The 14,655-nt window shown below is 56.6% G+C and overlaps 1 protein-coding gene across 3 annotated transcripts; it reads right to left on the minus strand.

Moving 5' to 3' along the window:
* Positions 1-6,439: 6,439 nt before the first annotated feature.
* Gmppa (GDP-mannose pyrophosphorylase A) lies at positions 6,440-13,749 on the minus strand. Of its 3 annotated transcripts, XM_059278416.1 has the most exons (14): positions 13,635-13,749; positions 13,321-13,527; positions 12,779-12,904; positions 12,584-12,681; positions 11,253-11,356; positions 10,734-10,920; positions 10,381-10,440; positions 9,173-9,303; positions 8,036-8,170; positions 7,821-7,918; positions 7,619-7,665; positions 7,363-7,455; positions 7,019-7,187; positions 6,440-6,728 (listed from the first exon to the last, which is right to left on the minus strand). In XM_059278416.1, exons 3-14 carry the CDS (start codon positions 12,816-12,818, stop codon positions 6,628-6,630), a joined length of 1,263 nt encoding a protein of 420 aa, XP_059134399.1. In that variant the 5' UTR covers positions 12,819-12,904; positions 13,321-13,527; positions 13,635-13,749; the 3' UTR covers positions 6,440-6,627. The 3 variants fall into 3 exon arrangements, with proteins under 3 accessions (XP_059134399.1, XP_059134398.1, XP_059134400.1); XM_059278415.1 differs by lacking the exon at positions 13,321-13,527 and having other exon boundaries at positions 13,635-13,745; XM_059278417.1 differs by lacking the exons at positions 7,363-7,455; positions 13,321-13,527 and having other exon boundaries at positions 13,635-13,745.
* Between the last annotated feature and the right edge of the window lie 906 nt (positions 13,750-14,655).

Here is a 14,655-nt window from a genome sequence, read left to right on the forward strand (position 1 = left end):
GGGGTTATTAGAGGGAGTGGGAAGATGAGGGGGGGGGCTTTCATGGAAATGCTATACTAAGGAAATCGGTGCCAAGGATGTCCTGTCCCCTGGCAGAGCCAGGCAGGGGAACCCTGCAGGCTGCTACCTTGGAGGAGGACTCAGACCCATGGACCATCACTGCAGGAGGAGGTAGAAGCCCCTCTTGGTTCACAGGGGCAGATACATTGGGACCTCCCGCTGGGAGGTAGCAAGAATAGTCCACTTGTGCCCCCCCCAGGGGCGTGTGAAAGTGTGAATCCTCATGGGGGGGAGGAAGCACTTGTCCTGGGGAGGAAGGGGGGGCTGATTAATCGGGGCGCTAATGAGCAGCAGGGAGAGAAAGCTCAGAGGGGAGGGGGAGGCGGCTCCATCGATCCAAGCCGCGGAACCAGCAGCTGAAAAAAAAAAAAGTGAGAAGGGAATCGATCTGAGGGAAACGGCAGCTGCTGGGGATTAGAGCCCGAGGTCCACACGCTGCCCAGCGGCCACCCCTCCCCTGCGTCAGGCTGGCCCCGCAGTCTCAGCCTGGCCCTGAGGGAGGGTCCCAAGCGTGGTTCCCCTTGGGTTCAGGTTGCTGCTCAACCCACCCTGGCTACAAGGCTAGGTCAGACCCCTAGTGAGGGTCACTCCTGGGTGGAATCCACCCACACACCGGGTCCTAGCCATGCACGGTGCTCTAAGTAGATGTCCCCAACCTTTCAGCAAAGTGGCTTCCCAGGGCCCCACAGTTGGGTTCCCCCCACAAGCTTCCCATGAGTCTAGGTCAGCAGGGCTCCCAGAGCTGGGGAGAGAAGACCTCTGGGGACAGGCTCAGGCTGCTCCTGGCTGGGACACAGCAGGGGAAAGGAGAGTTGGGACTGGCAGCAGGTGCTGAGTTCCTATGCAAGGGTCCAAGTGACCGCTGACAGCTCCCTCTCTACCCCATACCCTGGCAGGACTCTCCCATACTCTCCCTGTTCGACTCCCAGACCTTTCCAAAGCCCTCCACCCCCACCCTGAGCCACATACACACCATTCCTCCTTTTCTTTCTCTCCTTTCCCTTTTCTCCCAATATCGATTTTTCTTTACTGGGTTTTTTAAAAAAGGTGATTTAATTGCTTTTTTTTTTTTTTAGGTTACTTCAGTCTGGGGCTCTGCCAAGAAAGTGGGAGCTGCCCCCCAATCTCTCCCCAGCACTCCCTACCGCCCTGACATCCTGTCTGAATACCTTGCTATCTGCTGAGATCTCAGGGTCAAGCCGTCTCCACCGCACATTGACCTCCATCATGAGCCCAGATAATACCCTCTTCCCCTCTTCAGGTCAGCAGGGACTCTTCCACCTCTAAAAGGAAAGAGGTTGGGTGGTAACTGGGTGTGTGTGTATGGGGGGGGGGGGCCTCGACTCCAGGCCACCGGAATGAAGCAGCGGTTTGTTGCATGCAGACTCCCACCATTGCCCGGTGGCCAGCTGTCTCTAAATTGTCCCCAAGTCCCTACAATCCAGTCTCCCAGACCTCTAGGAATCCGGTTATGCTCAGTGGGGGCCCCCATCCTTCCAGCCCATCTCTTGGTGTTTTCCACTCACTCCTCCCCAGCCCCTTCTGGCCCCCTTCCTATCCCTCCACACCCCCTTCGCCTCTGGCCCTGTCCCCTCTCCCCCCCTCTCCCTGCTTCCCTGCCTGCCTCCTTCTCTGCCCGGCTGCAGTTGGGTGATAATCTCCCTCATTTAGCCTCCCGGCAGCTTCCCCGGCTCATTGCCCAGCTGGTCCCTGGGGCCCGGCCCAGTTTCTTCCCCACCCCCACCCCCAGCCCTGCGCCCAAGCTCCCTCAGCCTCTGCCCGTCTCTCTCACCCATTCCCTGGGGACCAGCTGCCCCTTGCAGGGAGGGGAAAGAGGGCTGAAGGGAGCCGGCCGGGACCTAAACTGGTTGTGAGCAAGTTGAAGGGGCTTCTAGGGGTCCCGGAGCTGGGTGTGTGGGGAGGGGCTGCCAATCAGGCAGGATGTGAGCCCCGCTCAGACTCTTCTACCCTCCAGTTATCCCCATTTCTCAGATTTGTTCACAGACCAATTCTCCCTGCCCTGGGATGCGGATTAGGTTTCCTGAAAATAGGAAAGAGAAGGGTGGCGAGATAGGGAAGCAGAGGTTGGAGTACTCTGTGCTAGGCATGCTGGGAAAGGGGTGGAGGCCACAGGGAGAGCAGGATGGATTAGCTAGTGGATACTGGGAGGATGCTTAGAGTTTTTACTTGAGCAAAATGTGCCCAAGGGGAGACCCAGGCCACCCGGGACTGAACCTGAAGGGGTTCTCAGGGACCCTTTTCACAGCGCAGGGACGCCCCCAAAGAGAGCGGTTTCTGCTCCTTCCTGTCATCTGTGGGCTCCTGACTCCCTGGCTGGCTGGCTGGCTCTATTCATAAACTACACAACCTTTGAACTCTTAAGGAGCATTCATAGATCGAATCCCCAGCCTCCTGATCCCAAGGGACACCTCCTCGCCACCCGCCCCAGCTCAGAAACCTGGACCTGGTGCTGACCAGGGGGTGGGAAGCCAGTGTGGGACAGACGTGGGCGGGAAGGGACAAGGATGGGCGCGGGGGTGGGGGGGGGCTGGCCAGGCCAGGCCTGGATGGCGAGCCAGCAGCGGTGACAAACGGGCTGTACGGGGGCCGAGGGGCGGGGGGCGGACGGCGGCTGATTTATCTGGGTTATTTATGCCACGGACGAGGCAGGAGAAGCGGTTAATGAGAGTCCCGGCGAAGGGGGATGGGGAGGCCCGGACGTGATCTGAGGCAACTGAAGAGGGTTAGCGTCCCACCGTCAGGCCCTGCCCCCAATTGTCACCAGTACTCTCCGCAACCCCACAAGGCCCTCCCTGGGCTATCCCAGGGAAGCCCGTGCTCCTCTGCCTTTCATTCGTACCATCTACCCCTGTTTGGGTATTCTCAAGCGGAGGTCGCTGGTCACCAGGAATGGAGAGGTTGGGGTCCAAGATTCGAGGAATCTGGAGGAGCCAGGGAGGGGACTTGGAAAGGGAGACCAGGAAGAAGAAAGATACAAATCCTGAACTGGCCAGAAGCCGGGCGAAGTTTGATGGGTCAGTAGAGAAGGCTAAGAGCATCCCGCAGACACCGAGCTGAGGCTGGAGAGAGGGCACAGGGCTGTCAGGCACTGATCTGGTGTCCTCCAGGAAGCCCCGAGTCGGGGGTCTGAGTGACAGAGAGGCTAGGCGGGAGGGGGCGCTGGTCAGAGAGCAAAGAGAGCAGGAAGGAGAGGGAAGATCCCGAGAAGGAGGGGGAGGGCTTTGCAGCAGCTAAAGCTGCTGGGAGCAGATAAGGCGGCACGGCAGCAGGAGGGATTAAAGCTCCGAGGGGCATGGGGGGGAGGCGGGTGCCGTGTGGGATGATGGGAGGGGGCAGGGAGGAGAGAGTTGAGGGCACGACACCCGGCCAAGGAGACGAGCGCCGAAATGAGGTCTTTGAGGAGGCAGGTTTAATCAGGGGCTATTAGCTAGGAAGGGAGAAAGAAGAAACTCTTGATCATCCGTTCTGGGAAGGAGGACTTTCCTGTCATGGACAGAATCCGACACCCCACACACGCCCGGGGTGGCAGAGCTAAGCCAAGCGATGAACTGAGGAGAGTAGAGGACTACGGGATAATAGGGTTGGCAGAGGCTGGCCCCAGGAGCTGATGATGCTCAGAACAGGTCTGGAGATACTGAGAGCACACAGCGCCTCCTTGCGGTGGCCGGTGGAACATAGGCGAGCCACGGGAATAGGTCATTGGTGGTCCAGTGGCATGGAGACCCCGTCTATGGGTAGGCCTCCTTATGGGAAGGCCTCCTTCTGGGAAGGGGTACAATCTTGGGATAAGGGTACGTGGCTTCCCAGGGTGAGACCCCGAGGCATCCCTGACCATCCGTCTTCCTACTAGAAGGGTGTTCTTGGTGCCAGTGAGACCCCCTGCTCCCCCACACCTAGCCTAGGACAATTCAGGGATGGCCTTGGTGACAGAAAGCAGCCTTAGAGAGAAGGAAGGAAAAGAGAGGGGGCTGCGGGAGAGGAGCGGGGGTGGCAGGCGGGGCTGGGTAATTGCGTGTTTGCCGGTTCTCAGTCTCTGCACACGAGGGAGCGTGTGTTGGTGGGTGTTGCTTCACTTTGAGGAGTATCTGCTGGCAGAGGTGACAGTGTGTCTATCTCGGGGGTCTGGGCTCTCCTTGGTTCCCGCCCTCTTTGTGTTTTGGGGAGCATGGCTCTGGGCACACCCAGCTGTGTTCCGTGCTGATGCGGCAGATGTGGCGGGCCCCAGCTGTGCCTGCTTCCCAGAGAGGGGGAGGGGGCTGCAATCTGCTCCCCCATAATGGCTGCTAAGTGCCAGGGGGAGGAACTAAGACAGAGGTAGGATTGGGCCCTGGGCAACCCCAGCCAAAAGGCACGAGTAGGAGAGGGCACTGCCTCCCCCAACCCCGCTCTGACCAGCTCCCCCCCCCCCCCACTCAGTGTTCTTGGCTCACCCTGCCTCGCTTGCTCCTGAAGCCCATCCAAAATTTTCTCCACATTCAGTCCCTGTCCTCAGCTCTCCTCCCCTGTCGCCCCATCCAGCTGGATGCCAGGGGCCCACCCCCCTCCCTGGCCCCCAGCTCGCTCCCCTTCGCTGATTTTACAGAATAATCTTTTTATGGAAACTGAAAAAAAAAAAAAAAAGCACTAATGGCAGGAGCACACCCCTCCCCCGCATCCCTCCCCCTGCTCACCCCCCCCCCAAACTTCCCACCCCAGTTCCTCCTGGTTTCTCCTTTCTCAAACCCACCCCTGAGCCAATACCCTCCTACACCTATACCTCCATGAGACCAAGGTTGGGTGCAGGGTCCCAGAGTAGCAGACGAGGGGGCTCCCTGCTAACCTCTTGAGGCAGAATGCTCCCACATATGGGGTGTGAGCTGCCCCCTTAGACAGATGGGGTTTTGGCTTCTCCCAGTGTTGGGGAGAAGTGGGGGCATCGTCCCTCACCGTTAAGACCCTTTGCACGGGTGACCCCCTCAGCCCGAGGAATGTTTCGAAGGGGCCAGCGTCCCTGTCCCACCCCACCTTTAAACACTGACCCTTTCCCCTTCCAGTGTCTCTAGCCATCATGTCTCCACCCCCACTGGGTCTAGGAGGGGGGTCCCGGGGGCCAGGGCCTGACACAGACTTATTGGATTTCACGGTGTTTTGCTGAGAAAATAATTAAATTATCATATTTATGATGGAGCTGCCATGGCCTCTGCCAACCACTTGGAACAGAAGGGTCAGGATAGGAGGAGGAGAGAAAAGGGACCCAGAGCCTGGCCCCGTGGTCCAACCCTCTCCTAGCCCCTTCCTTAGGGAGGTGACCCCAGACTGAGTGTGTCTGCAACTCTCTGCTGATGGCGGTGATAGGTCTCAGCTGCAGGCAGATCGGGACAGAACCAGGGAAAGGGGCTGGGGAGAAGCAGCTTACAGGTTAGGATTGCTAAAATCTGGTCATCTCCCATGGCTATCTCACAGTCCTCGGGACCTGGGAGGTCGTACCTAGGCTAGTCCCCAGGTCACTCTTGGTTTAGCTCCCATCTACCTTTCTAACTGCCTGTCTAGGAAGCTATGATACCCTGGGCTCTGTCCCAGACCCTGGTGTTGACAAGGCCCCGACACCCTGCTGCCTGCCACCCAAGCTGGCTGCCAGGACCCCCCTCCTGCCTCCCACCCAAACCCTGCCCCCCTATTCTCTTCGGGTAATTAGATTCCTCTCAATTAGCAGATTACGATCATTACCAGCTCATCTGGCAACTTAGCTCAGCACCCACAGCTGCGGAAAGGGGGTGCCAAGAGGGGCACTCTGGGGTCACGGGCAAACATGAGAGATGTGTGAAGAGCCGGGCTATGACCCGCCAGAAGGTATCAGGGCTGTCAAGAGGTAACAAGGCACCTCCTAGACCAGAGACCTCTGCCAGAGGAGCGGGAGAGAGACCCTGGAAGACCCCTGGGTGGGGGCAAAACCCCCAGCTCCCCAAAGCCAGCCTGGGAGCAGATGGAGCTGGCAAAGCGTTAAACAGGCCAGGGCTGGGTCTTGGCAGGAGCTGAGGAGAGCAGGCTGCTGGGTGTTCAGCCTGGGCCCAAGCCTCGCAGCAAGTGTGCTCACTGAAATCCTTTCAGCATTCCAGAGAGCCGGGCCCAGGCAGGCAGGCAGGCAGGGCGAAGGTCAGGGGGCCAGCAGGCCAGGGGGCCTGGAGGGCCTTCGTCTAAAGCAGCTAGCGCAGAAGGCTGAGGCCGTGGGAGGGGGAGATTTACCAAGGCTCTGGATTCATTATTCATGAGGCGGCAGCAACGACTCCAATTTAAATGCTAATGTGGGGGGGCCTGACTCAGCTGCCCCTCTTGTCCCCGCCACCCCCAGCCCAGGCACAAGCGGAGTCCAAGCTGCCTCCAAGGTTCATAGGGGTTTATTTGGGGGGGGAGGGGGAGGCCAGACGTCCCTGGCCACACACGCGGCTCCCTGCAAGGGAAGATTCTGTCTGGTTTCCTCAGATCCCGTTCTGGACGGAGCTGGCCAGGCAGGCCACAGCCCGGAGGAGGAAGGCGAGCAGGAGTCCTGGGGGCCTTTAGGCAGCGCCCTCACAGGATGATCTGGTTGGTGAAGCTTCGACTTAGCTCCTTGTGTGGCAGAACAATCGAGTTCAAGATGAGCACCTCGGCAGGGATCCGGACACGGCAGCCTGAAGCACGGGCAAGGTCACCAGGAGCAGGTCATGAGAGGTACTGGGGCAGGGAGCTGGGGCCAGGGCTAGGCCATCAAGAGGGAGCCCTCCCTGCCCACCTGTGCCCCCCTGGTCTCATCCCCCAGTGACTCATGTGGGCTGGGTACATGGCAGGAGCTTGGTAAACGTTTGCTGACAGAATAACACGTGCGTGTGCACACACACACACACACACACAATGTTCCTTCCCTACAGCCGTCACCTGTGGAGCTTCCCAGCCCTGACCCCCAGCCCCCCACGAACCATACCCAGGATAGTAATGGCAGGAAGTAGCTTTCCATCCTTGAAGAGGCTCTCACTGTCCATGCGAGCTCGGGGATCATTGGGGTTGGGGTCATTGGGAGTCCCCTCTACGCGGGCCCAGCGCCCCACGGTGCTCCCCCAGCCCACGATGCTGTGAAGGACACAGGTGTGCTCCTGTCGGATAGGATGGTTCCAGGTGAGTCCAGTGGGAGGCAGGGCACAAGAACATGAGTGAGGCAGGGATGCAGAGCCTGGGGGTGGGGCTCACCCTTCTTGCCCTGGGAGGCGTACCTGGGCCCTCTCCCTCAGCTTTTTGGGTACCACACACTACTCTGTGCCCGGTTCCTACCTGCAGAGTGGCTCCATGGAGGACGATGCTCTCTCGCAGACGTACACCCTCACCCAAAGTCACCCCCTTCCCAATGGAGACGTTGGGGCCCAGCTGTGGAGAGGACCATCCTACCATGAGAGTGGGGATGTGGGGATGCTCAAGGCCACACAACAGGTGTACCAAAGCAGAGAGACAGACCAGCATCTGAGTTCAGTCCCTGGGGATCCCCACCAATCCGAAGAGCCTCTCCCTGAGGTTGGGGGCCAGATCTTACCACAGCTGATGGAGCCACTTTAGCAGTTGGATGGATGTAAACATTTCCTAGAAGCAGAAGAAACAACCTGGGGGCAGATACCCCAAAACACATCTGGACAGGGAAGGGAAGAGACTGAGTCTTCACTTCCGCACCTGAGGTGAAGACTGTAGCCTCCAGGGGCGTGGGAGAGTAAGCGGTAATGATGGGATGGGGTGGATACCTCTGATTCGTGGGCCCCCTGGAGTGTGTTTGGCCAGCCGTTCTGGGTGAGTGATCTGGTATCGGCTCAGATAGAGACGGGAGGCGTAGAGGGCTGAGCTAGGGACCGAGGGGGGTGAGGCACTCAGGGTCCAGCAGGGCCTGTGCCTAACATCCCAAAGCCACCCTTAGAGCCTCCAGATCAGAGGCACAGGCTCTTCCCCAGCCCCCACATACCCTGCAGACTTGATCTGGCTCCAGATACCCTCGGTGAGGTGCACGTAGATTTGGCCCTGCCCAGCCAGGGCTGAGAACACATCCTGCTCCAGTCGGATGGTCCCTGCCCCAGGCCATGAGCCTGGAGATTCCTCTCTGGCCAGGAAAGGACGAGACATGAGTGCCCTAGCTGAGACCGAATACGGGGTCTCTCCAGGAAGGAACTGCAGGGGCTTTCGCCCCCTCTTCGAGCCCTCCTCTAGCTTGGCCGCTCTATCAAGGTCCATCCAAATCCTAGGCACCTCTTCTGCTACGCTCGCTCGCTCGCTCGCTCGCTCGCTCGGAGGACTGTTTTAACCGGGGAGCCCCAGGCCTAGACCCCACTCCTCCCATCCCTGCCCATGCCCACCTCCCCCCCCCCCCCCGCCCCATCCACCCATCTAGTCACCCTCCCTCACTGGACGGCACAAAACCACAAACTCACCCCAGAGTAAGGCAGCTGGTGAGGGCAGAGACAGTCACAGAGAGAGGGGGGAAAAGAGATGGTAGAGGTGCCAGCTCAGCGGAAACAGAGACAGAGAAGCCGGGAGAGACGGGGAGAAGCAGAGACATGGTGCAGTGAGAAATGGTTGTCAGCAAATGAATGAGGCATGAGATGGGAGCTGGGGGTGGGGTGCGGCGGGGTGGGGGGTAGGGAAGCCTAGTAGCCAGCTTTCAGGCTTTGGAAGGACAAACCTCACATGAGCAAGCAGAGCTCTGGGCGGCCTGAGAGAGTGTGTGTGTGTGTGTGTGTGTGTGTGTGTGTGTGTGTATGTGTATGGGTGTGTGTGTCTACACTTGAGCACATGTGCACCCAAGTGTGTGTTGCCGTCTGTTCAGAAAGATGTCTCAGGGACACCCAGGGCTGGAGAGAAATGGACCAGAAGGGGAATGGGCAGGCAGGGACAGAGGAGGAGCCGGGACGTGTAAGGAAGAGGGACAGAATGAGGTTAGGAAGGGAGGGACTTAGGGGGGCTAGCTGGAGATGAGTGGGAAGGGGCAAAGGGAGACAGGGTGAGCGGGGTGACATGGATGTTGCAGAGCCTGGTGGGGGGAGGGGTCTGGGTTTAGGATGTTTGGGGTGGGGTGGGGGTCACAGGGTCATGGAGCCTGCCTCACAGTTGCCTATCCTGCTGATTCCGCTGGAAAACATCCCGGAGAGGCTTCAGGGCTTCTGGGGAGAAAAGGTAGATGCCACAGTTGATGATGTCACTGATAAAGGTGCTAGGTTTCTCCACATAGTGCAGGACCTAGGGAGGTGAAAGCAGAATTCAGAGTGGAGGGCAGGCCGCGACCACCACCACCACCTCATACTCATTTCCGGGCCCCTTCTATTGACAACTTCCCAAAGGGGAGCTCACGCCTTGCCCCTACCTGGCTTTACATCCGCAGAGGGCTACCTGCTCCAGCCTCCCTAACTCCAGGAGCACCACTCCAGGCCACCGGGATGTCCTCCCCACCTCTGCCTCTGGAAAACCCACCTTCCGAAACCCAGATGACACTGTCACTCCTCAGTCCTCCCCTGCCAGCTCCTCTTAGCTGTTCAGGCCTGTCACCCCGGACCCCTGGTCTGGTCATACCTCACCCGGGACACTGTGCCATTTCCAAGGATTGGCTTCTGACTCTTTTTCCTGCTAGACTGAGGTTTCCTGAGCGGTGGAGAATGTGTTCTGTGGCCCTGTCCTCTCCTCTCTAACTGGTGTCGGCCTCAAAACTGCATATGCACATGTGCACACATGTGTACATTACATGTATGTTATATATATGTGTGTGTGTGTGTGTGTGTATGTATGTATGTATATATTAAACTATGAACGAATAAAACGGTTTTTGTGTCAAAGTCAGTGAGACTCGGGACAGGGATTCTCACAAACAGGGACAATGGCCTCTTGCCTGAGGGACTGTTTCCACCTCAATAATAACGGGGCACCACACACTTCCTGTCTGTCTTTGCACCAACTGTTCTCTCTGCCTGCAAAACCTCCAGTCTCCTTCATCTCCTCAAGTTTAACTCAGCTCACCCTGCTCCTGAAGGAAGCCCCCGACCTCAGGCTATGGCTGGGCCTCTCTTCTGTGTTCCCTAGTACCTCATGCATGCATTCGTTAAAACACCACACCTACAGAAATGCATTGGCACCCCTTCCCCGTCCTTCTCTCTTAAAGGGTGACAAGACAATTCCCCAGGGAAGGGTAGGGGTGATGGCACACAAACTGTCCTATCTGTCTGACAGGATGGGCCCCACCTTAGAGCGTTCTCAGCATTCTCTGGAGGTGTAGGGTGCAGGGCCGATCTCACAGGGTGGTACCCAGCCCCACTCTGCCCTCACCTCATGTGTCTGCGGGTTCTCAACAATGCAGCCGTAGTTGAGGGATTGTGTCCTGTTAGCCTGGGGGACAGACATATCCGAGACAGTGACCTGCCCTCTCCAGGGCAGCCAGGGCTGTCTTCTCTTCCTTCCCTTCCTTCCCCTCTCGCACCTGGCGCGTAGCTCTGACAGACACTGACAGGCCTTCGGCAGAGTCAAGAGCTGACAGCTGCCCTCCCCCTCCCTACTTCCCAGCAACCAAAGGGCTCGGGGTTGCCAACGACACCTCCATTCCCTCCCAACAGCCAGTCCTCCTCCAAGACCCAGGGTGACCCCAGCCTCTCCACAGCATGCGGCCCTCCCAGCCCTCTCACGGTGGTGCCGAGGAGTAAGAAAGGGTGGCGCTGGCGTCTGTGAGCTTCCAACATGGCACTCAAGGGGAAGTCGGAGCAGACGTCAGCATTGAGCACGAAGAACGCCTCAGGTGCCCCCGCCAGGATCTGGTCCCGAAAATGGTAGAGACCACCCCCTGTGCCGAGGGGAGCAAACTCCTGCAGGTACCTGTCCCCAGAAACCCCAGACAACTCAGTGAGGTACCATGAGCCAGCGCACCTGACATACCCTCCCCCAACACCTCTGCCCTTGTCAGAAGTACTTCTGGCCAAGGCCTGCAGAGAAACCTCATATAAAGCCATTCTGATGCCCAAAATAAGAATCCCTTGGGTATGGGGTGAACCTTGGCAAATACTGACTCAACCCATTACCAAGAATTTTGAGATTCAGGCATGTATATATATGTATATATGTGTGTATATATATGTGTGTGTGTATATATATATGTATATATATGTATGTATATGTGCGTGTTCATATGTATATATATGTTCAAACACCTGACTGGAAGGTTAAACTCCTGCTGGGTAGCCTCTAGGAACTGGGTGAGGGCCTCATCAGGCTGGTAGAAGCCAAGGAGCAGAATCTCCTGCATCCCAGGGACCTAGGACAAGAGAAGAGGTCGGGAGAGAAAATTCCGATGGGAACTGGGAAAATCTGGTCCAGAAGTCCAGAGGATACAAGTTCAGCTTGAGCTGGGTATCCTGGGTAACCAGCCATTCCAGCCTGCTTTTCCTTTGGACAATGCGGAAGTTAGAAGAACTCTCAGCCCAGATCTTTCCACTTTTTAATATTCTCCCATGCACCTGAACTGGAGCCCACTCTAAGAATGACTTTGTCTACCAAGCTACTGGATTAATGTATAATCCAGTCGTCTTTGCCCCCCTTTCTGTCTCCAGGGCCCCCTCTTTCTCTCTCAGTACTGGAGACTGAACCCAAGACCTCACACATACTACACAAGTGCTCTATCTCTGAGCTACGTGTGTAGCTCATGTATGTGTGTGCATACATATGTGGGTGCACATGCCCAGGTGTATGCATCCACCTGGAGGTCAATCTTGGGTTGTTTGTTTGTTTGTTTGTTTTTGAGTCAGGGTCTCTCACTGGAGTCTGGGACCTAATGATTAGGATAGACTGGCTGGCAGTGGGCCACAGACACTTGCCTGTCTCTTCCTCCTCAGTGCTGGGATTACAAACGTCCATCACCACGACTGGCTCTTTATAAGCATGATGGGGATCAAACTGGGGTCCTCAGGCTTCTGCAAGCCAGCCCTGTACCACCTGAATCATCTTTCATTATACGTCATTCTGGTTTGATACCAGCATGAGATGAGGGTATATCAAGGGTCTGCATTGAATTAGGCACTTTACAGCGTTACCACTCTACAAAGGAGGTCTAATCTCTACTTTACAGATAAGGAAACCAGAGCTCAAAGAAGGTAAACATTTTTTGCTTGCTCCGGGTCACAGCAGGGGGACTGGACTCAAACTCAAATCTCACCTATCCCAATAACAAAGCAATAAAGAGAAGGAGCCACAGCATGGGCTCTGCGCTTTATTATCAGTAAGGGCCCCCATGCCACGACTCTAAATGATCTTTTAAGATCCCTGCCCGAATTTACATTCCATACTGTAAAACTAGGTGTGAAATCTAAGCAGCGAGAGGCCGGGAAGTCAACAGGGCTAGCTGCAGCACACCACCAGAAGAAGCGCCATTCACATAGACATCTGTTACACTTGGTGGGAAAAGATCATAGCTGAGAAAGGGAAGACACACAGCATGGAAGAGATGAGCAGGAAGTGCGGTGCGTGTGAGAGGAGAACCTATTACCTGGGCACAGGCTTCTATATGGTGCTGGATCATAGGGACGCCCGCTACAGGAAACAGTGGTTTGGGCACCTCAAAAGACAAAGGCCTGAAGCGAGTCCCTGAGAGAGGAGAGAAGATTTTAGGCCCCTGCTTCCTTCTGTCCCCACCCCACCAACCGCTCCGGGTTAGCCCCTCCCCTCTTCCCCAGCTCCTCACCCTTTTGAGGGCCTCCAATGAGGATCACAGCTTTGAGCATGATGGAGATTGCTACCTAAACCTCAAACGCCAACGGAAGAATTGCACTCAGATCTCACGCTCCAAATTGCAACACATAGCCCTTCCCTAGGATGGAAACTCAGAAGTTCAGTACAGTCCTCTCCTCCCACCACAAATTTCTTCCCAATCCAGAAAATCAGTTGCCTTCAAAAAACATGCACCCCACCCTTTTATCTCTAACGACTTCCCCTTGGCCATGAACCAATTCTGTAAACTCGGGAACTCGACGGACCCCCTTCTCTGACCCCAAACCTCAAAAACCTGAAGTCTCTAACCCAATGACTCGAAAACTCCTGCATCCTCTCTCTAGATGCTCAGCTCCGAATCCCAGCGGTGAATATGGAACCGCAAACCCCGCGTGAGCTCTGGGTATTTAATTTCAATCTTCAGAGTGAGCCCCAAGTACTGAACTAACACTAATCTGCGTCTGATGTGCACCAATCCTGACCCCTCTAGGTGCTGACTGTGAATCCTACAGCTACCTGCACGTGCTAAAGCTCAGTCAGAGGGCAGGTTCCCCTGGCACGCCAAACACTGAGCCTACAAGGTCCAGCAGTGCCCGTCCTGACGACTGGTGTCAAATCTCTGGATTCCGAGGACTGGTTGCTGACCCTCTGGACCCCACAACTGAGTCTGTCCAATATAGACGTTAGTTTCTCGTAGCCAAGGGTTATGGAACCAACACAAGCCTGGACATGGGGAGAGCAGGACAGGACCTCTGAGGCCGCCCTACGTCTAGGGTCTCTTCCCTACCCCTCCCCTGCCCGCCGCCCCTCCACCATGTAGATCCTTTTACCACTAGCTCCCTTTACGCCAGCTCTGCCGCCTGCTACAGCCTGCTCCTTCCGCGTACGTGTCTCCTTACAACTCGCGAGAGCTCCTTCACAGGGGATGCCGGGAATTGTAGTTTTGAAAAAGTCCTCTGCTCCAACTTTATTAGACAGCTGGGAAACGCGCTGGAAACTTACGAGTTTGGTCGAGGGATCGAGGGGCGGGCGTAAATGAGAAGAGAGGAGGGTGAAGGTGGAGGCATGAAAACTAATATTGAGACCTAAGCTTTCCCAGAACGGGCTCAGGGACAGGAGACAGGTCACAGGAGAATCCCGACTAGAGGTGGAAGGGGTGTGGCCAGCCCTGGAAGGGACAGGGGCCCGGCCGCCAACAGCCGGGAGTGGCTGCACCTAGCCTGAGCAAAAGAAGAGAAGGCGGAGTCATAACTCCCGTGTTTGTCCGACTGGGATATTTGACAATGAGAGAAATCCTATTCCGGATTTACTGTCTGTGAAACGAAGTACCGGACTAGGCGCGCTCTCCAGATTTCCAAGTCCACCATTCTGTGACCTTGGCTTGTGGGTCTTGGAATAAATATGGGGCGGAGAGGGGGGAGGGTGAGGGTGAATGGAGACTCCAAAAAAACAGAAAAAGACTCGGAGGGTCAGAAAGAAAGCTGTTTTATTAAGCAAGACAGAGGAGGTTTTGGGTACCAACGGTTCCTGGGCTCGCAGCCAGGGCGAAAGGTCTGACGGTCCCTTTCAAGCCACATCCACCAGAGAGAAAGCGCTGGGTCCCTGCGCAAGCTGTTCTCTACTGACCTCACACCTGCAGCTGTCCTGGGGCGTGGTCTGGAGAATGGTCCACGTGGTGGTGTTGGTGCCCATTTGAACACCCTGGGGAAGGTGTGGAGAGATGGAGAGTGGAGCTGTGGGTCAATTTACCCGCGTGGGGAGCCTAGTTAATTAGAATGCACTGTTCTTTGCAACCCAGCGACCCTCATCCTTCTGCAAGGTTTCTGGGAACAGTACCAGTCCCAGGCCCTG

Source organism: Peromyscus eremicus, chromosome 13, assembly GCF_949786415.1.
Source record: "Peromyscus eremicus chromosome 13, PerEre_H2_v1, whole genome shotgun sequence".
NCBI lineage: Eukaryota > Metazoa > Chordata > Mammalia > Rodentia > Cricetidae > Peromyscus > Peromyscus eremicus.